Below are 26875 nucleotides of genomic sequence, written 5' to 3'. Positions count from 1 at the left end.
TTGCTGTATAATTAGGGCAATTCAAGAGTGAGAGATCTACGATTACGATGGTTGAAGAATTGAAGCGTGAGAGAGAGGAGAGTCTCGAGGTTTCGGAGGGCTCTGCGAAGGACTCGAAAGATGTTCCTGAGACCAAGAAGGCGAAGATAAATGAGACGGTGAATGGGGAACAGGAAGAGAAGGAGGACAGTAAGGAGGAGGAGAAGGAGGACAGTAAGGAGGAGGAGAAGGAGGAAGATAAGCTAGAGGACAAGAACGAGAAGCCGAAGTTTGTATTTGGTGCTACATCTGCGTTTAAGACAGGGTTTGGTGTTGCCAAGAGCGACACTAAAGACGCTAAGGAAGAAGAGGACAATGGCAAAGAGGAGGAAAGCAAGAGCAAGCCTTTCACGTTTGGGTCAGGGCTCTCATTTGGTTCTGGGTTCAATGTTCTGAAGACACAGGAGAAAGAGGACGAGTCGAAGAAGGATGAAGGAGATGAGAAGACCAGTGATTCGAAACTAATACCGGATTCCGAGTTGAGTAAAGAAGAGGACAGTAAGTCCACTACACAGCCACCACCGCAGATCAAATTGCAGAAACAAGACGTTAAATCAGGAGAAGAATCCGAAGAGTGTCTGTACCAGGTCAACGCTAAGTTGTTCCAACTAGTAGACATCAAGACCGGCTGGAAAGAAAGAGGTGTTGGTGCGGTGAAGATAAATAGGGACAAAGAGAGCTCGAAGACCCGTGTAGTCATGAGATCAAGAGGTATCCTAAAAGTAATCCTAAACTTGCCGTTGGTGAAGGGGTTCAGCGTCAAGAAGGGGTTTCCTGGGTCTTTACAAAGCGAGAAGTATCTCAGAATAGTGGCTGTCGACGAGAATAACGAACCAACACAATACGCTTTGAGAACAGGGAAAGAGGAGACCTCTGAAGAACTGTACCAGAAAATAATAGACTCTATCCCCAAATAATGCCTAAAATAACAACACAACAAACAATAAATAATAATAAAATACAAAAAAATAAGCATGAAATAACATTTAAGATATAAATCAATATATTATAAAATTAATGATATATTTTTATGTTATATACATAATTATATAATGCAGTTAAAGAGAGTACTTTTTAATACAAAGTTCATTTCTTCTTGGTAAATGCTACTGTACAGATAGTTTGGCCCTTGACACCGCCAAACTCAAACGAAGGATAGTCAACGGTTTCCCATAATTCCAAAGAGTCGGATTCAATGATGTTGATCAGCTCGTCTTGTGTGAAATTACAAGAAGTAATCAGAAACACACCGTCTGGCTTTAACAGTTTCTCTATCACCTGGCTGTACACGTCCACTATGGTTTTCTTCCCGTCATCGAACGTGAGCCCGCTCAACGCTATCGCATCCAGCGTGCCCTTGTCCAAAACCACATCAAACTCACCTGGTCTCCACTTCGAGTCAAATATATCCGCCTGCTCAAACTTGAAGTTATCACCATACCCACGCTCCTGCACTATCTCCCTCGCAAATTGTACACTCTGCTCAGAGTAATCAACTCCGCACATCGGCCCATCGAACCCGTTCTCATGCATCGCAAACAACAAATGTCCATTACCAGTACCAAGGTCTATCATACTGCACTGCTCTGAGATGCTCCGCATCCCTCGAGAATCAACCAGAAACTCTACCATCTTCTCCTCCGCATCGTTGTCATTGAACCAGCACTCACCAGTGTCCTCGGGGTTCTTCTCGAAGTTCTCCCGCTCCACAGCATAGAACTCATCCCAGTACTGCTTAGTACCAAGCTTAGACTTGTTCAACTTAGTAGTGTCCTCCATTATAATCGCACAGGGCCTTGGCTAGGTTCCCTTTCCCATTTATAGTTGGATACATTTTTGCTCACCAAAGCCCTCATCGGTGCTTATATAGAAAAAATTGTTAAAAGGCAGAAAAAGGGCTTTACCATAACTCCTTGACATTCCTTTCGATATAAGGGACATAGAAACCAAAAAGGTTACCAGCACACTATCTTCACAAAAATAAATACACAGTATGTCGAAGATCAACTTCTTGCCTACGCTGCAGGACGCGTATGAGCCGCTGATGCCGGAGCAGATCGAGATCCTGAGGAGTCAGGTTATTGCTGAGGGAGGGGACCAGGCGTCTGTTCAGTCGAGGTTTAACTATGCGTGGGGTTTGGTCAAGAGTGAGGTTGTTGATGACCAGCGGCTCGGGGTGAAGATCCTTACTGATATATACAAGGAGTCATTCCAACGCAGGCGCGAGTGCCTGTACTACTTGACTGTTGGGTGCTACAAGTTAGGGGAGTACTCTATGGCTAAGCGGTATGTCGATACATTATATGAGGGGGAGCCCCATAACAAGCAAGTGATTGCGTTGAAGGAGATGGTGGAAGAGAAGATACAGAATGAAACTTTGAAAGGTCTTGCGGTTATCACGGGTGCTGTAGTCGGCGTAGCCTCTGTGGCAGCTTACTACTTCAGAAGTAGACGTAGATAACACTATTTGTCCATTTATTTCTTATCTTCCTTTTTATTTTATTATTATTACAATATTCATTACTCTTTTTTCAAAAATTTATGTGTTGGGGCAGATGTGAAGCCATGGGGGGTGGGTGAAAAGGTGGTTATCTACAAGGTATTGAGATGATGAAACAACTAAGTTCAAAATGGGATTTGTCTTCAACTCTCTTATCAGAATTACCAGGTTTATGTGAAGGGAGACCTTTATTTTTTTATAATTCATTAAACAACGCTTTAAACGGGAAAAAGCCTCGAGAAAATTATAGTTGGAAATAGAGAATTTCATCAAAGAGGAGGATGTCTAAGTTTTAGCATTCAATTATTTATAGTGTCTCATATCAAATTGACTTACAGAGGATTACCAAGCGGGAAAAAGATAGGAGAAGTAAGATTATGGCTGGTCCAGGAGATGTCGAAGGTCATGAAGGGTATGCTGATAGCATCGAGCTGAATGATCTGGATATTGAGGAAGGCGGTGATATGTATGTTGATGAGCCTGATAGTCGACCTAATGAGCAGTGGATGATGTTGCAGAGGTCTAATCCCTTATCGCGACTTCTGCGTCGCATATGGGATGGGCCCGATGAGCCCAGAGATGACCCACCGAGTTTTGTGCGGAAATGGAGACTATTTCAAGTTATTGACGACATACCAAACGATATATTTAAGTTTTATTTTCAAAATAGTCTTGTGAGGACATTCATACTTGCATTCTATTGTTTATTTTGGTTGGCATTGTTGTATCAGTTGCTAAACCCGTACTTGATAAAACCACCATACTTCTCGACAAGCGATGGGCAGCACAGAGTACCAATACAAAGTCTGAGTTGTAACTCGTACTTAAATTGGGCTGGACACAACAATGAATGTGGTTTGAATGCGCGTGAGTGTGGGCCTTTCGAAGATAAGGAATACATTGTGAGGTGCCCCGCGTTATGTGATAGGGGTGGATGGACCTATAGTGCCATAGCTGTTGGCGACCGCAGAGTGAAATATACGGGCTACGAGATCGGTGGTGGTGAATTGCATGACCCAAATGACCCAGAAACTCTATCATACCCTTATAGGAGTGATTCTTTTGTCTGTGGTGCCGCTGTGCATGCAGGCATTGTATCACCATTTTCAGGTGGTTGTGCTCGTGTTAAGATGACTGGCTCACAATTATCATTCCCATCCCGGAGAGGTAAATACAGAACAGGATTCAGTGTTGCAATGGACTCATTTTTCCCAGGATCATATACTTTCAAGGACATCAAGGACGGAATTGCCTCTGGTTGCTATGATCCCAGAACTGCTGTGGTTGTATCGAATATACTAATTGGACTCCCAGTATTCTACTTTTACGACAGTTTAGTGGGTTATTGGGTTATCAACATAGTCGGGTATTGGACACTTACTTTGGCATTAGATCCTCCTTTACTTACTGATCCACATGATCCAGCCTCAGTATACGAGTTAATCAGTGTTGGATTTCAGAGATTGCTCCCACTATGTTTCATCCTATATGTTTTGTGGAAAGCGGCTGTTAAGAGAACATTAGAAGATGGTTCCCCACTGGCAAAAATGTTGTTGTGGTACCCTACATTTTGGTTAGGTGTAATGAATAATGTCACCTTTGACAGATTGCCAGTAGATAGACTAACCGCTAAAGATCTTAAGGAACAAGCTGGTGCCATGACTGCAGTTGGGTCTATTTTCGCGACGATTCTAACCTGTGCTGTGATCCAAGCATATTCTTTGTGGAAATCAGGACGCTTCCAGAAGTATTTCAAGATATACATAACATTCATTGGAGGATTAATTTTCCTCTCGACTTTATCGGGGTTGAATTTGAGAATCCATCATTATATTCTGGGTATGCTATTAGTTCCAGGTTGTGCCACCAGAGGTGCATCCGCGTACTTGTTCCAAGGTATTCTCTTGGGCCTCGTGCTATCAGGTGTAGCTAGGTGGGATTTCGCTAGCATAGTTGAGACCAACGTTGCTCTGTTAAGAGGAGAGGCCGGCGGTCGTCTACCACCACCGGTGTTCACCTACACACCCGAGAAGGCCCACTTGGTCAGCTGGAAACTAAACAATAACTCCACAGAGACAGTCACCCCGCTAGGAACCGTCGATGTCGTCGATCCTACTGGAAATATCGACGGTTACTCTCTGCTGTTGAACGACATAGAAGTATACGTTGGCAATGAGACCTCCGTCGACCTGGATAAATTGATAGACAACAACACCCAGCTCAATTCTCTCATAGAACAATCACTGGCCTCCAACGACACCGTAAAACTCTATCTGAGAGTGGCCAGGGCCTCCACAAGAGCTCCAGCAAAGAACAGAGGTGACTACACAAATGCAGCAATTCTAGAGTGGCCATTGAGCTCCTGGACAGATCCACTCCCTGGCATTTCATAAATAAGCTCTCTCTGATCTCACTCAATATAAATAGATAACAAAAAATCCCACTATAAATAACTTTGCACATAATATAGGCTTGCATAGCTTCAACTAGTACTATAATACACTGTTAATACATTATGATATGATATGATATGATAAATATACATATATATTTATATATATATATATATATATATATTCTCACGTGACCTATATATGATAAAAACGTGGGGACGGCAGGGCTCCGAACGAAGCGGCCGTCCCCCTTCCGTTAAGGCCCTTATTGGATTTATGGATGGCTCAATAGCAATTTAATGATATGATTTGAATGATCTAGGTCAATTGGTTTGTAAGGAGACAATAGAAATCAAAACAAAATATATAAAAATAATGTCGAGTGCTCCGTTGTTGCAGAAGACTCCCGGTAAGAAGATAGCGTTGCCAACCAGGGTTGAGCCCAAGGTGTTCTTTGCTAATGAACGTACGTTTCTATCGTGGCTGAACTTCACGGTGATGTTGGGAGGTCTTGGTGTTGGGCTACTGAACTTTGGTGATAAAGTAGGTAAGATTAGTGCTGCGCTGTTCACACTTATTGCCATGGGAAGTATGATATATGCGTTGGTGACGTACCACTGGAGGGCTGCTGCGATTAGACGTAGAGGGTCTGGACCATATGACGACAGACTGGGCCCTACACTTCTATGTTTCTTCCTGTTATTTGCTGTTGTCACAAATTTCATTCTAAGGACTAAATATGAGAGTTAAGAAGAAAACTACTATTGTCGCTTGTATATTAACATTTAATTGTATTTTTTGAAAATAATAATAAAAAATAAGACAACTTACTCCATTTCACATACTTCTTAATGTTATTCCTTACTGAAAGAATAATAATAAAAAACCTTGCTTGATAATATTATATTTAGTCATTTGTATAATTTAATACAATACAATAATAAAACTGCCAAGGTGGTCTTCGTACCTATATATATATATATATATATATATAGGTCTATGTCAATATATTTGTATATGATAAATGGATATATATAAATATATGTATGTTAAATCATAGAATGATCAACACTAAAATCCAGTTAGCGTTAAACAGATTAATTATGATACATGAAATTCAGAAGCTTAGAAAGCAACAAGGAAACAAAAAACGAATATAAGTATGTCCTCATGATGTTATTTAGTACTACGGACCAATATGTATATACTTCTATATTGAATTATATAAGAACTGGCTATATAAGTGGCATATGACGTTACGTTTCCTATGATTTTATCACGTGATACTTGGTCATGTGATCTAATATCACGTGTTGGTTCCGGGTAAATGTGTGATTTAAAAATTTCTCAGCAACCAGGTGAAGGCCCTTTTGACTTATAGTGTGGATCAAACTTTCAATATATCATGGATTGGCTTGGATAAGTTGTTTTGACTTGGTTATAGATTCACCGAAGAACCTAAACCTTTCTTTGTCTATAACCTCTACCTCCCTCCCCATTCTTTAATTTATAAAATGTTGTCAAGAACTGCCCGTTGTCTAAGAAGAACTGCCTTAAATGCTGCCAAGACTAGAATGGTCACTCCTGTAGCTAGATCTATGGTGTACCAGAGTGTCGCTAATGTTAATGTTAGAGGGTTCCATGCTGGATTGACCATGCGTAATCAGGAGAGCAAACAGGTCCGTGAGATTTTGAGTAGTGAACTCAATCTAGAGTTGGACTCTATCAAAGAAGGTGAGACTCCTGTATTGAATGACACTTTCCAGGAGTATTTGGACAAGTCTGGATTCAGTGTAGTAGAGAGACCTGGTAAGAATGAGGCTGAGATTGTCAAGACTACCTCTGAAGGCGAGAAGGTCCGTGTCATTTTTGATGTTGCACAAGTTAGTAACTTGCCATATGATGCTTCTTTGGCTGAGGCTGCTGCCACCGAGGAGGCCATCAACGAGGACGATTACGATGCCTTGTCTGACAATTTCGCAAATGTAACTGTTGTCGTATCAAAGGAAGGTACTTCTACTTTGTCCTTTGAACTATTGATGAACATCCAGGAAGGTTCTTTCTATGTCGACAGCATCACTCCTTTCGAAAGCGAAGAATTAGCTCTAAGTGAATCTGCAGATGCTGAGGCCAAGAGAGATGCCATCTACCATGGTCCACCATTTTCTAACCTAGATGAACAATTGCAAGAATCACTTGAGGTTTACCTTGAGAGCAGAGGTATTAACGAGGACTTGGCTGGCTTCATCGGTACTTACTCTGAATTCAAAGAGAACAACGAGTACGTTGACTGGTTGAAGAAGATGAAGAACTTCTTCGAATAAATATGAGCAACTCTTGTTTGTTTCTGTGCATAATTACATATACGTATATATTATTTTTTTTTCCTTATTTGATCTACAACTTAGTGTTGCTTAGTCAATAAGGAAATTACAACAGAATACTTGTAAATAGTTAATTGGCAATATTATTATAGCTTTTCTGCTAATGAAAGAATATATCATCTATTATCATTACTAACAAATACATTTTTAGGAGAGCTGACCGGGAATAAGAGCTTATATTTGATGAAATTTTAAAAAAAGAAACACATATAATTAATTAACATTTGATTGAAGTTTGGCAAGCATTGAAGGAAGAAAGTATTAACTCTATTGTTCAAGGATGATGTTGGAGCAATTGGATCACTACAATCCGATTACTCGGGTTGAGACTATCGCACATCTAATAAAAGTGGGATATGGAGATGAGTCAGATAGAAGACAATTAGGACACCAGGGACTTAGCATTATTGGGACGTATGATGATGGGCAGAGCCCACACAGGAAGATATTTGAGCAGTCTGCGGGTCAATCTTTGGAAGATGTAGTGCAATCGCATAATAGACGCCCTGATCAAGAACGAAGTGATTCCTTTGGTATGTATGGCGATCATAAAGAGGATAGAAAACAGCAGATTGTGAAGAATCTATTGTCTCACCGGTACTTAGAAGCGTTGGCACTTCTTGATGCTGCAGCTGCAATAGAAGAGAAGACATATAGGCATATGGAGCACTTTGTACAGATCATGATGTTCAGTGGGAATTATAAGAATATTCAGGAACTAGAATACAGGTTACAGTTCAGCTTTAGCTCGGATCTGATATTAGACGACTATTTCCAGCAGCTATCAGAGATGGCTTTACGTTCTGAAAGAGAATCAATTAGCCGAATAAAATTAGGTATTTGTATGTCCTATTTCATTGAGAAGAAATATTTTGATTGTGCATCGAGATTCTTTAAGTTCTATGAGGATGACCCTGAAGCCATGATATGTATTTTAAAGAAAGACGATGAAAAGGAAACATTGCTTCTACAACATGAAATTATGGCTATGATAACGGTTGCAACACTAGTATCAGTACCGATGTCTAATTATGATGACTTAATTTCTATTGATTCCCTTGGAGAGGTATTTGATACCTGTTTCCTGCTTTCGAGATGTTTAAAACTTTTGATTAATACTAGTTTTAAGAGGTTTTGTCATATTTGGCACACTCAAATACATCATACGTGCAGACTAAGCTATTTCTTGCATGATAGTTGGGATAGGGCCCAATCTCTAATGAGGTCAAAAATTTACAGTTTCTATTTAAAAATCTCTAAAAGGTTGACTATTAGCTACTTATCCGAAAAATTGGGGATCGACTATGATAAAGTCAGAGAAGAAGTGACCAAATTAATAGTAACGGGAAGCCTAAATTTTGTTATTGATGGTGATATTATAACTTATGTTAATAGAACACTTTCATCAGTAGTCACAGAACATCTATTGCAAAATAGCGATAAAATTGATAAGCTATTGAATATTCAGAAGAAGAGGAACGAAGAGCTGAAGGAGCTAATCCAGGAAAATATATTGGAGGATAATCGAACCATACAAGATCAACTAAAAAATCAGAGGAATAATGAAGTTATGAATATGGATGAAATGAATGTTTTAAGCGACGAAATGGATAATATAATTTCTGAGTAGCGAAGCTATCAGTAAATGATCGCCTAAGTAATACCCACCATGTAATATTACCAAACACTTTTCAAAGTTTTTTTTGAAATGCTTATCTTTCTGTATTTCTTTGGCTTTTCTGTACATTTGAGATTTTGAAAAAGTTCCTGAGTATCTATAGGAACTGAATCTTCATAACCTGGCAGCTTTCTCTTCTTACTTTCCTCAAAAGTACAGCTTTCTTGATTATCATTGAGAGTCAATTTTCCAATATCATAAGATTCAGTCAAGAAGGTCCTATACTGCGCCTTTAAATTTCTAATTTCTTCGAGCCACTCCATAATTTGGTCTCTAGATTTAGCTAGAGGAATTACATAGCAATTTAGTGCATTAGGTGAACTATAGTGGAATCTCAATCCGAAACTTGATCCCGGTTGTAACTTCTTTTGGGAGGTAATAAATATCTTCTCAAAATCGTTCATTACCATGGAAGGTGATGCTTTATGTTGTGAATGCCTGCTTATCTCAATTTTTTGTTCATCTATTGACAATATAGATCCAAAAAATAAGGCTGATATACAAAATTGGAAACGTTCTACGACCTCGGGATCGTCTTCTGTATTTCTGGTGATAATATTAGTATATATTATTCTCAGAGATCTTGGAAGGCTACCTTTGAGTCTGGCAAGATATCTGTAACACCTTCTAACCATCATCAAATCCTTAAAGCAATCAGCAGAGTAGTCGAAACCTTGACCACAGAGACATTCAATACAACTATCAATTTTCTGACTATGATAGTTACCATAACAAAGCCCATGAACAATTTTGTTACAGCGTTTGCAACACTTGAGAGCCGTACTACTTGTTGAAATGTCTTCTTTGCACTCGCAAGTAGGTAGAGCTTTCTGCGAAATTTGATAAACGGCTTGCGTAGGTTGTAAGCTAAATTGGGAAGATTTTAGTATGTTGCCCAAGATGTTAGTCGTTTGGCTTTCTTCTTTATTCACTGAATCTTCTATAATGAGATTGCTTTCATTCACAACATTAAACGGGTCAATTTCTATATAGTCTTCATTTTCCTTTAACTCTAAAGCAGAAAGAACGTTCATGGTCAATTTGTGGATTTTGGTATCTAAGGTACCAACCTCTATGGCATCCCTATCTAGAGAAGCGGGGATTTTAATTGTAGCCTGTTTTTCATAGGTAGCATCTCTGAAGAACATTGGTTGATACTCAGGGTCGGTTCGCTCATTAAACATCAACCGCATAGTGAGAAATTTTTTCTCTGGTAAGGGTTCCAGTGATTGAGTAATAATGATAAACCGCCTCATCAGTTGTTGTGCCATTTTCCTAGAGTCCAGTAACGAGATTGTATCTGGCTTGATTTGGTTGAAAGCAACCGAACGTGAACATGTTGTCTCTGCTCCATTATTGATACTGAGTGAAACGTTCTCATCTTCGTCGTAACTAAACGAGAAAACGTAGTTCTCAATCAAATCATTGGGATATTTCTCATCTAGAAAGATTCCCATACTCAGTGCTTTTAAATACTTCATCTTGATAGACTTGAAGACACCTTTCTCTAGCCAGTCTAATAGTATGTCCACTTCACTGCTCTTCCCTCGGACCAACGTCTTCACTTTGATTGAGCTTCCTTGCGAACTATTATTTTTATCGTAGTTCTTCTCCACTTTCTCCGGCACAAACCGCTGGTCAATGAAACTGTCATCTGGAAATAAACCCCTCAGGAACGCCAAACACCCAAATGACATGGTCAACATTGTCTGAACCAGCTTTTGAGATTGCTCCGTAGAAATGCTGGTCTCCGCATTCTGTCTAGTCAACTGTTTGGTAGCCATCACTGCTAAAAAAATATCTTATAATTATACTGTTTAAATATTTTTTATCCCTTCCTATTGAAATAGGAGTCTAGGTAATAAATATCCAATAAGATTACTTTTGAAGCTTTAGCCGCCGACATACCACTGACTTGGGCGGCTAAAAAACATTTTTATTTTAGTTTAAAATAATATCACTATGTACGTATTCAAGGTAATTGTGCACGAAGAGTGGTACATGATATTAAGTCATATGTCACGTCAAGTTCCACGGAGTTTTTATTTTTTTTTCGTTTGGAAGACTTTTGCGGGGGGAGGGTAAGTTGTGTATCCATCAGAAACAAGCGTAGAGGCCGAGCGGAACGTCAACAGAACACTGAGATGTTTTACTAAAGAGGCCCCCTTCGCCCCCACCAGTTAATTGCACGTTCAAGTAACAAAGGCTTCCATTCCGTGGAATAAATGGAAGCCCCCCCCCCATATATAAACATAAAAAAAAAAGTTTAAGAGCCGTCTCTATAGCAATACGTGGTAGATTACTTTCCTCCCTGAAAAGACAACCATAACTTTTAATTTTAATTGATAAAATGACGTCAAAGGTATTATAGTTGGTTTTAGTAATTAAGAAACCCTATCCACGCCCTCCCCCATACCGGAGTTATACTAGTAACTTAATCTCTGAGATATAGAAGTTGGAAAAAGAGTAAAGAAAAGAAAAGTTTTGTTATAATAATAAAATAAACACTGAAAGCCGTTTTATTATTTTCCATTACAATACTAAAGATATCTTTATGGTTCTTTGGTCTACTGTATTCTTTTTTTTTTGATAATTCACTAATAGATAATTGAAAGGTGGTGGTGTAGAGAATAAAAAAAAAAAAAATGAGTATTATTAGTGAGTCTTTGAATATGTCGTTAGATTCACCAGATATAGCTTCTGCTGTTTCATTGTATGGGAATGTGTCGTCAAGCAGGTTGAATCTTACAGAGGATGCTGATCTAGATGGAGAGTTCTTTGATCCTACTTATAGTACTGATAACTTATCGACGGTTGCTATGTATGAGATGGATCCAGGCAGTTTAGATGATCCAAAACACAGGACCTTATTTATAGAAAGGGAAGGTATTTCGCGGACACCTTCAAGGAACTCTACTAACTCTGTAGTGGCTACTAAGGACGGTATAGAAGGCAGACATATACGGAAGAACAAAATTGCTGGGAGAAGCAAGTTAGGGAATGGGTTGGTGATGTCTCCGTACTCAGTAAATCTTTTATCTACTATTGGAAATGAAAAAAATGATGATGTATCCTCTAACGAACAAACCAATGATACCGGGTTTGTTCCTAAATGTCACAGTCCGCTAGCATATTTGGATAGTCAACAACACCAGCAAAATGATCAAAAATTGATATACCCAGATTCTCCTGATGATCCACCGATGTCCCTAAAGGAGAAAATGCATCTTTTGAGTCACGATTATGTTGCTAATTCTGCTGAAAAATCAAGGTTGATGGAGTTAGAGAAACAAGGCAACAATCACTCGATAGATTCTTTTACTTCTGACACCTCTGAACTGGAATCCAATACTTCAAGGTTGCGGACTTACCACAGCGCAAACTCGCAAGAGATAAATCATAGATTCTCTTCTGATCTGAATATCCCTGTAGATAGATATGATGTTAACAGTTGTGAAAGTACATTGGATGATAAGTCTATCTATACTGATACGTTTGCAGGTCTACCCACGCCTACATTTGACTGAATAATTTAGAAAAAGAAGGACTGGGAAATTTTTAATATAAAAAGAAATCTAATAATATTTTAAAAATTCATCCTCAAAAAAGTTGGAAGAAGTTCTACTCATAAGTAGGTAATGTTATTTGTTGTTGTGTGTTGTTATTATTGTGTTGTTGTGTGTTGTTGTTGTTGTGTTGTTGTTACGATTATATCTCCAAAAAATCATTGCAGTTATATTTTCTTTTGTTTAATTATTATATATTCTATGCTAGTACTTATATTTATGAAGACATAATTCAGGACCATGTTATTAAACTGTAACCAGATTGATAATATAAGACCTATCAGCTCTATTTATTTAAGAAATTTATGTTTAGTAACTCAATCTCAGGTACTAAGCTAAGATTAAGTTACTAATCATCACTAATGGTCACCAATTAAACGTACAAAATGATATAATTTAGGCATCTTTCACGAATTGTTAAAGTGCGAAGAAAATAAAAGGATTAAACTAGCCGCCGAGCTATTTGCCTTAACAGTTAAGTAGACTAGTAGTCTTCATTCTTACAGATTAGCATATCAATAGTGGAAATCACAGAAGAATAATCAACAATGAATTCTATTACTTCTACGTTTGAAACTAATTTACAAGAATTCGCTACCGTGGCACACAATATATCTACTCAGATACTATCTCTGAGTAATATAGAGAGAGATGATCTACTAAATATTGAAAAGAAGATTGACTTTCTCACCCCGATATGTGAGAAATATCAAGTTTCTTTTAGAAGCGGGGACTTCACCATAGCTGACGATACAATACTAAAATTGGAGAATGCTGGTACTAGTCTATGGAATACTCTTAGCATATCTTTAAAGACTGCAGAAGATGTAAAGCCTAAGGATACCACCTCTGAAAACGTGGAAATTAGTTCACTAAAATATAATGTTGTTATCAAATGCAAATATTTTGTCTGCCTTATTTTGGAGTTATACCATGCCATTACAAAAATAACAGAGAATGCCATCCGGAATTTAAAATGCAGTATTACTACGTTAAAGTATTGTACTGAGTACGGTGAACTGGTGAGTCAAAGGGATTTAAATTTGAGAATACAAAATTTAACTCAAACACAATTGGAAAGATTAACAAATACTAGCGAAAATGGGGACCAAATCAATAAGGAAGATTTATTGAGCATAAAGCATTTAAAATTCGATTTCTATTTATGTTGTTTCCAAATAGCAATTAAGGAAAAAGATTTTGCTAATGCTTCTATCTACGAGAGCAACTTTTCAAACGAAGAACAGATCTCTGCAATGAACGCCTCATCAATAATTGAACTTTGTCGTGTCATATACAACTCAATAGTTGAAGTAGATAAATCGAACGATAAAACGGTATCATATTCATCATTGGTAGAATTATTGGAAAGAAATTTAAGCTACTTGGAACTACCTAATAAAAACCTTAAAGCCCATCTAGATTACGATAATGTAAGATTTTCAAATTTAGTCCTGTTGATTCATATTATCTTGAAAGACGGAAAAGAAGATGAATTCAGCCATTCTAAATTGTTAGGTAAATTACTGAAGGAATATCCCACAAGATGCGACACATACACATTTGCAATAAAATGTTTCAAGGAGCTTCAAAATGAGAATATGGTTGATGAAATAGAAAATACTATTATGTCAATGATTGTTTCCGTTGATGTTCCAGGGAATGTAGATATTTTCATCAGTACTCTAACAGAACTCTCAAAACTAAATATTATGGTGGGCTTAAAATGTCTGGATTACTTGATAGAAAATAAAGTTGATTCTGGGAAAGATCAAGCATGTTTTGAGGAACTTTTATGTATAAGGTTTTACCTAACAACTCAATCTGAACAGCTAAATGCATTGGAGAAAATTAAAAGCTTAACAGCTTTTACAGCACAGATAGAACATGTTTTAGCCAAAGAATTAAGTAAGAAAACTATTGCCACAGTTATAACCTTGTTATGGAATGAAGGTAAAAAGGCAGAGAAAAGAGAACAATTTGAAGAGGCAATTCCCTATTATCAATTAGCTTGTGCTGATATATTTGGTCGCGGCTATATTGATATAGCAAAGATCCAAAGAACTTTGGCTAACATATACATACAAATGGGAAATATAAATAATGCATTACATTGGTATCACAAATTGAGTACAGAAGATAGAAAAGAGCCTCTTTCGCAGTTGATAAACTTTAAAATTAAAATGAGAGAAATGTGCTATAAAGATGCAGAACTAATAATTGATGAAATAGTGCATAGCAAGCAACGCAATACATTGGATGTATTAATTTTAATAATCATCGAATCAAAATCTGTACCGTCCATTACACTGAAGGCAGTTATTTTGTTATATGAAATCATAGGTCATGAAGATACTACCTTGGATTTGAAAACAGGCGAGTCGATGAATATACTAACACTTACTCGATACACAATACAAATGCTTATCAAAGTTAACGAGGAGGATTTCAGTGAACAAACCAAACCACATTTAGATCTGATCTTAAAGATGTTAAATCAAGTAGTGCAATTTCTAAAGCAAAAGAAATTGATGACACGCTCGTCAACCGAGGAATTAAACTCTGTTGATAATAATTCTGAAGGAGTTATTATTACTGAAATAGAATGGTTTGCTGCGGTATGTTATAATATTTCTTTGAAATTTTATGAAGTAGAATTTAACTTAGATAAAATGAGTATGATTATAGACTATGGCATACAATTTTTCCAATTTTTACCACTGAACGATTTGACCTTTCCGAAGAGATCATACTATTTTATTTGGCAGGCAAGGTGTAATATCCTTCAGTATTTGATTCTCAAAAAAGTTGCCTTTAAGAATGGCTCCAACATTACCTTTCTCTTAGAAAAAGCCAAAGCTGCCTTCAACGATACTTTACAGTTCATTGATACTGAGGACTACAAAGATGGGAAAACTGAGCCATTAGAAATTGAAACACAAGAGGTTTTATTGACAACCGCGCAAAACTACTTGGAGATATTAGCAAATCAAAAAAAATATCAAGACTTATTTAAACTTGTAGATATAATCGCGAAGTATCGAAATCCTGATCTTGACGAGGTACTAATGGAAATTTTTCTAGCGCAGGATTCTATTCCCTACACCCAATTGTTGGACATGCTAATCCGAATAGTTCAGAGAAATTTTAGGGATGTTAAAATCAGGGCAGTGAAGTTATTCTACTGGATAAGAAGATGCATGGAGATAAGCGTTAACTATGGGTTAGGAGTATCTCCAGCTTTCCTTGAAAGTGCTTACAAACTCTTAGAAACAAGATATAGAGCGGATATAGTAAGTAGTGAAATCTTGAAGCAAGAAGTCGAGCTAACAGCAATATGCTGTTGGAATAAAGGTGTAAACTACTTAGTACAAGCTCAAAGAAAAGATGGCGAATTGTGGTGTGGTTTATCTATTAGAATGGCTGACTACATTGATATTAGCTTTAAAAAGAAATTAGTAGAGCTTTGGAGCTCATTAAATAAACTTGCAGATACTCAAATTAATAAGAATAGATAGGTTCAATTTAAAAGGAGTCTCAAATGAATGTGACTCAATAAAAGTGAAACAGCAATTGGTAAAGACTAAAATAAAGAATTTATTTAAGCTGCTGCAAGATCGCCGTACCATTTCCTTTGTACGACATTGTCACCCGCTATGTTGACGGTCTCTATAACCGTGTGACAAAGAAAGCGGTGGCGTCCAAGCACAATAGACAAAATGCGCATATTATGCTGAAGGCCTTATATTTGATAGAAATTTCACGTGTAAGAAATGCCAGCAGAGGAGTTCTCGAAAAAAGTGTGATGCCCCCTTCATGTTGAAAAAAAAAATTTATGATCAGTCATCTACCATTATCTACGAAATTGGAATGAGCAATAACCTGAATACTGGTTTTGACTCTGACAAGAACATTGTTATAAAAGGTTAACCGAACTTAAATTTGCTGTGGGTATAGTTTCTCTTAACAATTGATTCTGATTATATATCTACACAACAGCAACATTTAGTATACAACTAGTTGAGAACTGATTGTTACTATAAAAATAACATACCCAAATAATATTATAGAAAAATGGATATTAACCCACTACAAGACTCTTTTCAAAGAGCTATGAGCTTGTCTAGATCACCAGGTGCAGTTTCAACTTCACCAACTCAATCCTTTATGAACACTTTACCACGTCGTTTGAGTGTTTCTAAACAACAGAAGGCTCTAAAGCCTTTCTCTACTGGTGATATGAAGATTTTGCTGCTCGAAAACGTTAATCAAACTGCTGTCAGCATATTCAAGGACCAAGGTTATCAAGTTGAATTCTACAAGTCTTCCCTACCGGAGGAAGAACTTATTGAGAAGATTAAGGATGTCCATGCCATTGGTATTAGATCAAAGACTAAGTTGACTTCAAATATTCTAAAACATGCCAAAAATCTAGTCGTTATTGGCTGTTTCTGTATTGGTACTAATCAAGTTGACTTACAATATGCTGCCAGTATTGGTGTTGCCGTTTTCAACTCTCCATTTTCAAACTCTAGATCCGTTGCCGAACTGGTCATCGCTGAAATTATCTCACTAGCGAGACAATTGGGCGACAGATCCATTGAATTGCATACTGGCACCTGGAATAAGGTCTCCCAAAAATGTTGGGAAGTCAGAGGTAAAACTTTGGGTGTTGTCGGTTACGGTCATATTGGTTCTCAATTATCTGTCCTTGCCGAATCCATGGGTATGCACGTCCTTTACTACGATATTGTGACGATTATGGCCCTAGGTACTGCCAAACAAGTCTCTACTTTGGACGAATTACTGAATAAATCCGATTTCGTAACGCTTCATGTTCCAGAAACCCCTGAGACAAAGAATCTTTTGTCTGCTCCTCAATTTGCTGCTATGAAGGACGGTGCCTACGTCATCAATGCTTCTAGAGGTACTGTTGTGGATATTCCATCTTTGATTTCTGCTATGAAGGCCGGTAAAATTGCTGGTGCAGCTCTAGATGTCTATCCAAACGAACCAGCTAAGAATGGTGCTGATGCCTTCTCAAACAAGTTGAACAATTGGACTTCTGAATTGGTCTCATTACCAAATGTCATCTTGACTCCTCACATCGGTGGTTCCACCGAAGAAGCACAAAGTGCAATTGGTATTGAAGTTGCCCAATCTTTGAGTAAATACATTAACGAAGGTATCTCCACAGGCTCCGTTAACTTCCCTGAAGTTAGTCTGAGATCGTTGGACTTGGATCAAGAAAACACCGTCCGTGTCTTGTACATTCACAAGAACGTCCCAGGTGTGTTGAAAACTGTCAACAACATTTTGTCCAACCACAATATCGAAAAACAATTCTCTGACTCCAGTGGTGAAATCGCTTACTTGATGGCTGATATTTCCGATGTGAACCAAAGTGATATCAAGGATATTTACGATGATTTGAACAAGACCGAGGCTAAGATTTCTATCAGATTACTATATTAAGGAATGAAACTGTCCTTGCGTCATAATACATCCTCTTACCTACCCATGTATCAATGCCTTATTTTTTTAATATCTAATATTAAATCAAGTTATACAAACTTTTTATATATAGAATATACTTGATAATGGTAAATCTAATGGTGAATAGAATTTTATACATAACGGATAACAATAGAAAACCAAAGAATCAACTAATTCAATAAAAAGCAACTATCTACTAGGAAACACTTACTAATGAATGCACTTATAAGTAAAACATATAAATTATAATAATACTGAATTATGTTCAATACAGACTAATACATATAACACGTGATGTAATACCTCTTCTTGGGATTAACATTACCCGGATATAATTTGGAGGGGCGGGTCTTTAATTTTTTTTTTGTTTGGTGGGTTTGGAAAGGGTGGCAAACAGTTAAAGCTCAAAGGAAAAAAAATATACAGATAAATTCTAAGGTCTAGCGGTTACAACCATATTGAACTAGACCTTTGTATTACGATAAGCTGTTAATTGATTATTCTAGTACTTACATAGCATTCAATTATATCTCTTATCTGACAACCAATTGGAAAAAAAGGTCTGTTTTTTGATTTAGATAGAAGAGAAAATAAGGGTTTTCTTTTTAAGAAGGGGTGAATAATATCCAGGAACTTTAAACTATACACAGTAGGTCAAAACAACAATAAAAAAGAAGAAGATCTAGGAAAAATGTCTTTGACTACTGCTACTCCATTATTGGCACTTTTAAAGGAGGAAGATGCCTCTGTAAAGGCATATGCACTTGAATCTATCAACGAAGTTGTAGATGAATTCTGGTCTGAAGTTTCTAATGATTTACCTGAGATTGAAGCTCTCTATGATGACAACATGTTTCAGGACAGACATATGGCTGCATTGATTGCCTCTAAGGTTTACTACAATTTGGGTGAATATGAATCTGCAGTCAAGTATGCATTGGCAGCCGAGAATAAGTTTAATATTGATGAACAATCTCAATTTGTCGAGACAATCGTTTCCAAGAGTATTGAAATGTACATTAAATTATCCACTAAAAGATACATAGAAAGCGAGGCAAAGGTTAACGTAGACCCTAAACTTACTTCTGTATTTGAGAAGATGATGCATAAATGTACTCAAGCAGGTGAATATAGACTGGCTCTTGGGATTGCCCTGGAGGCATTCCGTCTTGATGTTGTGAAGGATATCTTACAACAGAGACTAGACGAGGACCAGGAAAGTAACTCCATGAAGCTAATGGGTTATGTGTTGACCGCTGCCACTACTATAGTCCTGAACTCAAAGTTCAAGAACGACATTCTAAGACTTTTATTCGACCTATTGATGCCATTGAAGAATGCTGATTACTTTATCATCTCTAAAATTGTTGTTAATCTGAATGACGCAACCCTGGCCACCACTTTATTCGAAAAGTTGCACAACGAAGAAAAAATCGAAGTCTCCTACCAAATTGCCTTTGACCTTGTATCTTCAGCATCTCAGCAACTACTGGAAAGTCTCTTACAAAGTTTGACCGCCAAAGAGTACGATGCTGGACTTTTGGAAATATTAACAGGTATACCGACTTGTGACTACTATAACACTTTCCTACTTAATAAGAAAAACATTGATATCAGTTTGTTGAACAAATCTAAATCTTCTTTGGATGGTAAGTTCTCTTTATTCCACACTGCAGTTAGTGTCTCTAACGGTTATATGCATGCAGGTACAACTGATAATTCTTTTATCAAAGCTAATCTTTCGTGGCTAGGTAAAGCTCAAAACTGGGCTAAATTTACAGCTACCGCATCATTAGGAGTTATTCACAAGGGTAATCTAATCGATGGTAAGAAGGTTATGGCCCCATACTTACCAGGCAGCCGTTCGTCTTCAAGGTTCATTAAAGGTGGTTCTTTATATGGTTTGGGTTTAATTTATGCAGGTTATGGTAGAGATATTGTTGATTATTTGAAGCAACATCTAATTGAGAACAGTGGAACAACTGGCGATGAAGATATAGATGTACTACTACATGGTGCATCTCTAGGTATTGGTTTGGCAGCCATGGGAACAGCCAACAATGAAGTTTACGAAGCTTTGAAGGATGTCCTTTATAATGATGTCGCCACTTCTGGTGAAGCTGCTGCCTTTGGTATCGGTCTAACAATGCTTGGAACAGGTGATGAAAACGCTACTCGTGATCTTTTCACATATGCTCAAGAGACCTCTCATGGTAACATCACTCGTGGTTTAGCAATGTCCCTGGCTCTAATAAATTACGGTCGTCAAGAACAAGCTGACTCACTTATTGACAAAATGTTAGCTAGCGAAGAAGGTTTAATCCGTTACGGTGGTGCTTTCACGATCGCATTAGCATACGCTGGTACTGGTAACAACAGAGTTGTCAAGAAGTTATTGCATGTTGCTGTGTCTGATTCTAACGATGATGTCAGAAGAGCAGCCGTTACAGCATTAGGTTTCGTCCTATTGCGTGATTATACCACAGTTCCAAGGATTGTCCAATTACTAGCAGAATCTCACAACGCTCACGACAGATGTGGTGCTGCTTTTGCATTGGGTATTGCCTGTGCAGGTAAGGGTTTACAATCCGCTATTGATGTGTTAGAACCTATGACTAAGGATCCTGCTGATTTTGTCCGTCAAGCAGCTATGATCTCTTTGTCAATGGTCATGATCCAACAAACAGAAAAGATGAATCCAAAGGTTGCATCTATCAACTCTAATTTATTGAGTGTCATCACAAACAAGCACCAAGAAGGTCTAGCCAAATATGGTGCTTGTATCGCTCTTGGTATAATGAATGCTGGTGGTAGAAATGTTACCATTCAATTAGAAAATGCTGAGACAGGTACATTAGACACTAAATCTGTTGTAGGGCTGGCTATGTTTACGCAATTCTGGTATTGGTTTCCACTATCGCATTTCCTATCTCTATCGTTCACTCCAACTACTATTGTTGGTGTACGTGGTTCTGATCTAAATATTCCTAAATTCGACATGAACTGTTACTCAAGAGAGGACATCTTTGCTTATCCTAAGATGTTTGAAGAGACAGCCGGAAAAGAAGTTGAGAAGGTGGCTACTGCCATTTTATCGACTACTGCCAGAGCTAAAGCTAGAGCTAAGAAGACTAAGAAAGAAAAAGATATTCTAACTGGTTCAACAACAGCTTCAGCTGACGACGAAAAGAACAAGAAGGCTAAGGAACCAAAGAAGGAAGAGTCCAAGAAAGAAGAATCTGAAACCGAGGATTTCAATAAGAACAGGTATTCATCCAAGCCATACAAGGTAGAGAATATGTCTCGTATATTACCTCAACAACTCAGATACATACAATTCGTTAAGGATGAAAGATTTGCACCAGTACGTAAATTCAAAGGAACCAACGGTGTCATAGTACTAAAGGATAACAACCCAACAGAACCAGCCGGTATAATAGAAACTGTAAGACAGGCCAAGGATGTAAATGCTCCTCTTCCAACGCCATTCAAGGTAACTAATGAACTTGAATTTGAAAAGATATAATAAATTCTCCTAAAGGAGGTAATATAATCACTTTTATATAAACCATTTAAAATCATTTAACGTATCATTTTTTTTTCTTTCTCTCCTTTCTTCAAAAGTAATCACATGGCTAGTCAAAAGACTCAGTGATTTGATTGCTTTTTTTTTGGTCTCATCTCATCGAGGTTTTTTTTTTTTTTCAAAATTTTAATTGATTTTTGTCCTTTGTTCGACTATTTCCACAGAAACTGGCGCACGGAGATCGCCGAATAAGCTTTAAATGTAATATAAGGGCCTGAAAATTTTTTGTAAAATTAAAATATTCGATGAATGAGATTGAGTCGTATAAATACGTTCTGATGACTTTCACTAGTTTATAAAATAATTCTTTCGATCGGTTTATATTCATTAATTAGTATTTTTAATATTTAATATATATTTCCGAGGAACAATACTAAAATAACCTGATTTAGCTCCGAAAATCATCTTGTTGCATTAATTATAATTCTATTTGAGCAATCAACAAACTTTAACTCTAGATTATACTAATATAGAATTGAAGACAATAGAATACAATTTAAATTCTAGAAAAAAAAACAACTTGATAAATGATGCACAGAGTTGGTTTTAACGTTATCGGTAGAAGATCATTCTTCACCGTTAATGCCAGACGTCAAGTTCTAAAGTCTAGTTTTCTAGGCTTGAAACCATTACAATTGACCGCGCTTTTACTAGCTGGTAGTGCCGGTTATCTGTATTTCATGAATGCAAGATCTGCTATTCACGAATATCTGGTATGCCCTGCTGTTAGATTGATTACTCCTGATCCGGAAAATGGTCACAAGTTGGGTATTTGGTGTTTCAAATGGGGTCTTTCTCCTAAGCTATACTTCGACAAGGATCCTGAATCCTTGCATGTTAATGTGTTCGGTACAAAGATGACCAACCCAATCGGTTGCGCTGCTGGTCTAGATAAGGATGCTGAGGCTATTGATGGTATTATGCCCACTGGTTTTGGTTACATGGAAATTGGTTCTGTCACTCCATTGGAACAACCAGGTAACCCAAGACCAAGATTCTTCAGATTGCCAGCCGATGATGGTGTTATTAACAGATACGGTTTCAACTCCAGTGGTCACGAGGTTGTCTACAATAACTTAATGAAGCGTGTTAACAAGTTCTTGAACTCTTACTTCTCTGATAAGACTATTGATAAGCTTTCCTTATACAAGGATAAGCTATTAGCTGTCAACTTGGGTAAGAACAAGAACGGTGACGAAGTTCAAGATTACTTGAAAGGTGTTGAAAAATTCCAATCACTAGCTGATGTCCTTGTTATTAACGTTTCCTCTCCAAATACTCCTGGCCTAAGAGATCTTCAAAACGAAGCTAAGCTAACAAACTTGTTATCCCAAATTATCTCTAAGAGAGATTCCCTATCTACAAAGTCAAATGCTCTAGGTAAGAAAGACCATAAACCACCTGTTCTTGTTAAGATTGCTCCAGATTTGACAGAACCTGAATTACAATCTATCGTCGAAGCTGCCAAGCAATCCAAGATTGATGGTATCATTGTTTCTAACACTACAATCCAAAGACCTAAGAGCTTGAAAACCACTGATGAAACCTTGAAGAACCAAGTTGGTGGTTTGTCCGGTAAGCCATTAAAGCCATTTGCTTTAAAAGCTATGAGAACGGTATCCAAGTACGCCAAGGATTCTGATTTAGTCCTTGTTGGTTGTGGTGGTATTTCTTCTGGTAAGGATGCTATCGAATTTGCCAAGGCTGGTGCCACTTTCGTCCAATTATACACTTCTTATGCATACATTGGTCCTGGTTTAATTGCTAGAATCAAGGATGAAATTGCTGACGAATTGAAGAAGGAAAACAAGACCTGGATGGATATCATTGGTGAAGATAACAAGTGATTACATAAATTCAACCATAATGTTGCGTATCATGTCCTGCTTGAATACACACTACGATTTTTATGAAAAATTTAGGACCATTATAAAATCAAACATGCATAACCAAAAATTTTTTTAATTATTAAGAAAACAATATTTGTATATTAACCAAGTTTTACTTATATTTATAAAAGACATAGTCTCTAATGATAAGATTCAAGATTTACCAACCGTTACCATATTAAAATTAGCAACATATTTTAGATTACAGATCAAAGGAAGGAAAGGCACCTAGATGTCATATTATTTTTGGTATGTTTTCAGTTATATCTTAAATGGAGGATATTTGCTATTTATAATCACATTTATACATATTTAGTTTTTGTACTTGACAACTATTTCATCAAACTTAGAGTTCAATTCTGCATGGGACTTGTTGTAGACATGATCAGGAGCACAGCTCTTCAATTCGTTCCTCAACTCAGTAGTTTTCGCTAGATCACCTTGCATGATTGCTAAAGTAATCTTGTTAGCTAAGAAGTTAGACTTGTACAATTTTGCAGCATCGGGTTGCTGTTCTGTATAATATTCAGATTCCAGTAGCTCAACGATAGACTCAGCCTCAGTAACATTTCCCTGTTGAAGTTGTAGATTTAATAGACCAAGTTGAGACTTCCAGGTAGGGAACGTTTGTGCAAGTTCTTCGAAATGGTAGAAATTTGAGCTTGTAGTGTCCACATTTGTAGCAAACTTAATGTAAGATTCTGCCAGGTTGACGATCAACTCATCATCACTGGTCAAACTGTCAGCATTTGTGCTGGTGTAGTTCTCAAACATCGTAGACGCGGTAGATGGCTTACCGTCTAGCAATGCAATCTCAATGGCCAACAGGAACAATTCGATCAACCCTGTTTTATTGTCTGAGTCAATACCTTCCACACAGGTCTGTAGAGCAGCCTCCAAGTCACCAGCAATAGCCTGAGCACAAGCTAAAAGGTTCAATTGGAATAGACAGCCTTTACCTTCCACATGTTGTTGCAACTTCTTCAAGTCCTTATTCTGCAAAAAGGCCTGGTATAGGACAAAAGCACCACTTAGAGGATCGCTACCACCAGTGGTCTTCAATTGTCCCAAGGCCAGCTCGCTTCTCAATTGATAGTACTTCAAAGTGACATCCTCTACCTTGTTAAACTTGCTGATCTCCTCCAAAGCCTTATCAAACGACCCACTATAATAACTTTGCTTAACTGAAAAGTAGTCCATTATTCTTTGTTATCTTTTTTTTAGTGAAGTATCTTAGATTGGATATAGGTTGGATCTAACAAGGCAGCTTAACAAGTTTTAATCAATAGCGAGGCCAGCCAAATATGTAGCTAAATCAATATACCTGCTTATAAAAATAATCAACCTGTGTCCTTCGCCTAGAGATTGTAGCAATTCCAACCGTCAAAAGCTATATATGTCACATGATAACATTACCCAGAATACGTATAAAATAATATATCACATGACATTAATCACATGACATTCACGTACATGAGTACTTCAAGTTTTTTCTAATATTGCGGGGAGCGGGGGAGTGTTATATAACCGTCCCCCGCGTTGTTTTATATGATAACGTAGCGTAGTTGGAATATATAGTATTGTCTTGGATAGATGGTGTTAACTAGCAATAATATAATCAATACAGTGATGATGTCTTGAAATGCCTAAATCATCATTTGTGAAGATATTCGTAGATACTTTGTGTAGTTTTATTAGCATAACAAAAAAGAAAAGGTTTTTTTTAATGTTGTGTGGGGAGGGCTCTATTGTTGAGTAAAGTAAGAAGTAAACATGTGAAGAAATGATGTTATGCATGTGATAACACGCATGTGATGAACAAAATAACATATGAAGGAAAAAAAAGATATTGTTTATTTTATATATAAAGGACTAGTTTATATGCTATACGTTTGACTTGGGTATCTTTCTGAAAAGTTAAATAGCAAACATATAAAAGAACAAAAAACAACAACATTAAAAATGACTGCTACCAAGGACAATCAATTCACTGTTAACGTTTGTCTTTTTGATCTCGATGGTACGATTGTGAGTACCACTGTAGCTGCTGAAGCTGCATGGAGAAAACTGTGCGCTGAGCACAACGTTGATCCTGAGGAATTGTTTAAAATATCTCATGGTTCTAGGACCAGTGAGATGCTCGCCAAGTTTTTCCCTAAGATTGATAACACTGATAACAAAGGTGTAATTGCGCTTGAAAAATCAATGGCTGAGGATTATCTTGATACAGTTACTTTGATAAAGAACGCTCCTGAGCTTCTTAAGCAATTGGATGTGAACCCTGAGACCGGTGACAAATGGGAGGATAGGAAGTGGGCCATCGTCACATCTGGTTCCCCAGTACTAGCTTTCTCCTGGTTTAAGTCTATCTTAAAGGATGTTGGTAAACCTGATGTCTTCATCACATCCTTCGATGTCTCTCAAGGTAAGCCACATCCCGAAGGCTACAGCAGAGCTCGTGATCTACTATGTGAGAAATGGCACTACAATAAGTCCGATGCCAAGTCTGTTGTATTTGAAGACGCCCCTGTAGGTATCCAAGCAGGCAAAGCCATGGGTGCTACCACTATCGGGATCACATCTTCCTACGACAAGGAGGTTCTATTCGAAGCTGGCGCTGACTTCGTTGTTAAGGATTTGTCTCAAGTCAAGATTATAGAAAACAACAAGAATCACGTCACTTTTGAAGTCATTGATCCAATTAGAAGATGAGAATTTCACTTTCCTGCTCTGGATATTTCATGACTCCCATATTCGTGCCCACCAAACTACTGTAACGACTTTTTTTGACACGATCTGTTTAGATATTCTAGATATAAGTATAGATTCTTAATATTGAGACAATATAAATATTATAATAAAAAATATAACTGCTTGTCAAATATCCACTAGAAAACATCAGCTAATGGGCACCAAAGAGATACTAGCCGGGAATATCCTTTTATATCCGTTGAAATAGCATGGAAACCCGTTCTAGAATCCGTGGAATATAGCAATTATACAGCCCTTTCTATTACGGAAGCAAGAACAATGGCTTTCCGGAGATAGAGTGGAGATAATCACTAGGCATGTTTCTATGTGAAAAATGAATTTTAATTTTCTATGCGCTTTGTGCCTGTGAATAATGGACCCTTAAAAAAAGTTTAAATTATTAATTTAATTTTAACATAATTAGTTCGAAATAGTAATTAATACATTATTGCTTATCCATTATATTTCTTTTTTAATTTTTACTTATTTATATTGAAGGTATTATAAAAAAGGTGAAGTATATATTTGACTTTTTTAAGTCTACGTACTATTTGTCTAACATATTATATAGCAACTAACTATATAGCACGTTT

At 37.3% G+C, this 26875-nt stretch overlaps 15 protein-coding genes across 15 annotated transcripts; 12 read left to right on the top strand and 3 right to left on the bottom strand.

The window, feature by feature from the left end:
- Positions 1–47: 47 nt before the first annotated feature.
- On the top strand, positions 48–956 carry YRB2 (Yrb2p; the record flags this gene model as incomplete). The annotated part of the gene is made up of 1 exon (XM_071050821.1): positions 48–956. The coding sequence occupies one exon, from the start codon at positions 48–50 to the stop codon at positions 954–956; it is 909 nt and encodes a 302-aa protein (XP_070908306.1).
- Positions 957–1125: 169 nt separating this feature from the next.
- Positions 1126–1818, bottom strand: EFM4 (Efm4p; the record flags this gene model as incomplete). The annotated part of the gene is made up of 1 exon (XM_071050820.1): positions 1126–1818. The coding sequence occupies one exon, from the start codon at positions 1816–1818 to the stop codon at positions 1126–1128; it is 693 nt and encodes a 230-aa protein (XP_070908305.1).
- A 214-nt stretch (positions 1819–2032) lies between these two features.
- FIS1 (Fis1p) lies at positions 2033–2500 on the top strand (the record flags this gene model as incomplete). Its single annotated transcript, XM_071050819.1, has 1 exon — positions 2033–2500. The coding sequence occupies one exon, from the start codon at positions 2033–2035 to the stop codon at positions 2498–2500; it is 468 nt and encodes a 155-aa protein (XP_070908304.1).
- Positions 2501–2916: 416 nt separating this feature from the next.
- RNJ42_00648 (uncharacterized protein) lies at positions 2917–4932 on the top strand (the record flags this gene model as incomplete). The annotated part of the gene is made up of 1 exon (XM_071050818.1): positions 2917–4932. One exon carries the CDS (start codon positions 2917–2919, stop codon positions 4930–4932), a length of 2016 nt encoding a protein of 671 aa, XP_070908303.1.
- A 375-nt stretch (positions 4933–5307) lies between these two features.
- VTC1 (Vtc1p) lies at positions 5308–5682 on the top strand (the record flags this gene model as incomplete). The annotated part of the gene is made up of 1 exon (XM_071050817.1): positions 5308–5682. The coding sequence occupies one exon, from the start codon at positions 5308–5310 to the stop codon at positions 5680–5682; it is 375 nt and encodes a 124-aa protein (XP_070908302.1).
- A 764-nt stretch (positions 5683–6446) lies between these two features.
- MAM33 (Mam33p) lies at positions 6447–7256 on the top strand (the record flags this gene model as incomplete). Its single annotated transcript, XM_071050816.1, has 1 exon — positions 6447–7256. The coding sequence occupies one exon, from the start codon at positions 6447–6449 to the stop codon at positions 7254–7256; it is 810 nt and encodes a 269-aa protein (XP_070908301.1).
- Positions 7257–7596: 340 nt separating this feature from the next.
- Positions 7597–8946, top strand: PCI8 (Pci8p; the record flags this gene model as incomplete). Its single annotated transcript, XM_071050815.1, has 1 exon — positions 7597–8946. One exon carries the CDS (start codon positions 7597–7599, stop codon positions 8944–8946), a length of 1350 nt encoding a protein of 449 aa, XP_070908300.1.
- Positions 8947–8993: 47 nt separating this feature from the next.
- Positions 8994–10778, bottom strand: HOP1 (Hop1p; the record flags this gene model as incomplete). The annotated part of the gene is made up of 1 exon (XM_071050814.1): positions 8994–10778. One exon carries the CDS (start codon positions 10776–10778, stop codon positions 8994–8996), a length of 1785 nt encoding a protein of 594 aa, XP_070908299.1.
- Positions 10779–11639: 861 nt separating this feature from the next.
- Positions 11640–12521, top strand: RNJ42_00643 (uncharacterized protein; the record flags this gene model as incomplete). The annotated part of the gene is made up of 1 exon (XM_071050813.1): positions 11640–12521. One exon carries the CDS (start codon positions 11640–11642, stop codon positions 12519–12521), a length of 882 nt encoding a protein of 293 aa, XP_070908298.1.
- Positions 12522–13108: 587 nt separating this feature from the next.
- On the top strand, positions 13109–16078 carry SPO22 (Spo22p; the record flags this gene model as incomplete). The annotated part of the gene is made up of 1 exon (XM_071050812.1): positions 13109–16078. One exon carries the CDS (start codon positions 13109–13111, stop codon positions 16076–16078), a length of 2970 nt encoding a protein of 989 aa, XP_070908297.1.
- A 556-nt stretch (positions 16079–16634) lies between these two features.
- Positions 16635–18035, top strand: SER33 (phosphoglycerate dehydrogenase SER33; the record flags this gene model as incomplete). The annotated part of the gene is made up of 1 exon (XM_071050811.1): positions 16635–18035. The coding sequence occupies one exon, from the start codon at positions 16635–16637 to the stop codon at positions 18033–18035; it is 1401 nt and encodes a 466-aa protein (XP_070908296.1).
- A 712-nt stretch (positions 18036–18747) lies between these two features.
- On the top strand, positions 18748–21582 carry RPN2 (proteasome regulatory particle base subunit RPN2; the record flags this gene model as incomplete). Its single annotated transcript, XM_071050810.1, has 1 exon — positions 18748–21582. One exon carries the CDS (start codon positions 18748–18750, stop codon positions 21580–21582), a length of 2835 nt encoding a protein of 944 aa, XP_070908295.1.
- A 587-nt stretch (positions 21583–22169) lies between these two features.
- Positions 22170–23489, top strand: URA1 (dihydroorotate dehydrogenase; the record flags this gene model as incomplete). Its single annotated transcript, XM_071050809.1, has 1 exon — positions 22170–23489. The coding sequence occupies one exon, from the start codon at positions 22170–22172 to the stop codon at positions 23487–23489; it is 1320 nt and encodes a 439-aa protein (XP_070908294.1).
- A 354-nt stretch (positions 23490–23843) lies between these two features.
- Positions 23844–24731, bottom strand: SEC28 (coatomer subunit epsilon; the record flags this gene model as incomplete). Its single annotated transcript, XM_071050808.1, has 1 exon — positions 23844–24731. The coding sequence occupies one exon, from the start codon at positions 24729–24731 to the stop codon at positions 23844–23846; it is 888 nt and encodes a 295-aa protein (XP_070908293.1).
- Positions 24732–25493: 762 nt separating this feature from the next.
- RNJ42_00637 (HAD family hydrolase) lies at positions 25494–26243 on the top strand (the record flags this gene model as incomplete). The annotated part of the gene is made up of 1 exon (XM_071050807.1): positions 25494–26243. One exon carries the CDS (start codon positions 25494–25496, stop codon positions 26241–26243), a length of 750 nt encoding a protein of 249 aa, XP_070908292.1.
- Positions 26244–26875: the final 632 nt, after the last annotated feature.

The sequence above is a fragment of the Nakaseomyces bracarensis genome, assembly GCF_045282275.1.
Source record: "Nakaseomyces bracarensis strain CBM3 chromosome Unknown Scaff4_0, whole genome shotgun sequence".
Lineage (NCBI taxonomy): Eukaryota > Fungi > Ascomycota > Saccharomycetes > Saccharomycetales > Saccharomycetaceae > Nakaseomyces > Nakaseomyces bracarensis.
The sequence above is the reverse complement of the archived record's forward strand: the minus strand, read 5'-3'. Positions and strand labels throughout refer to the sequence as shown.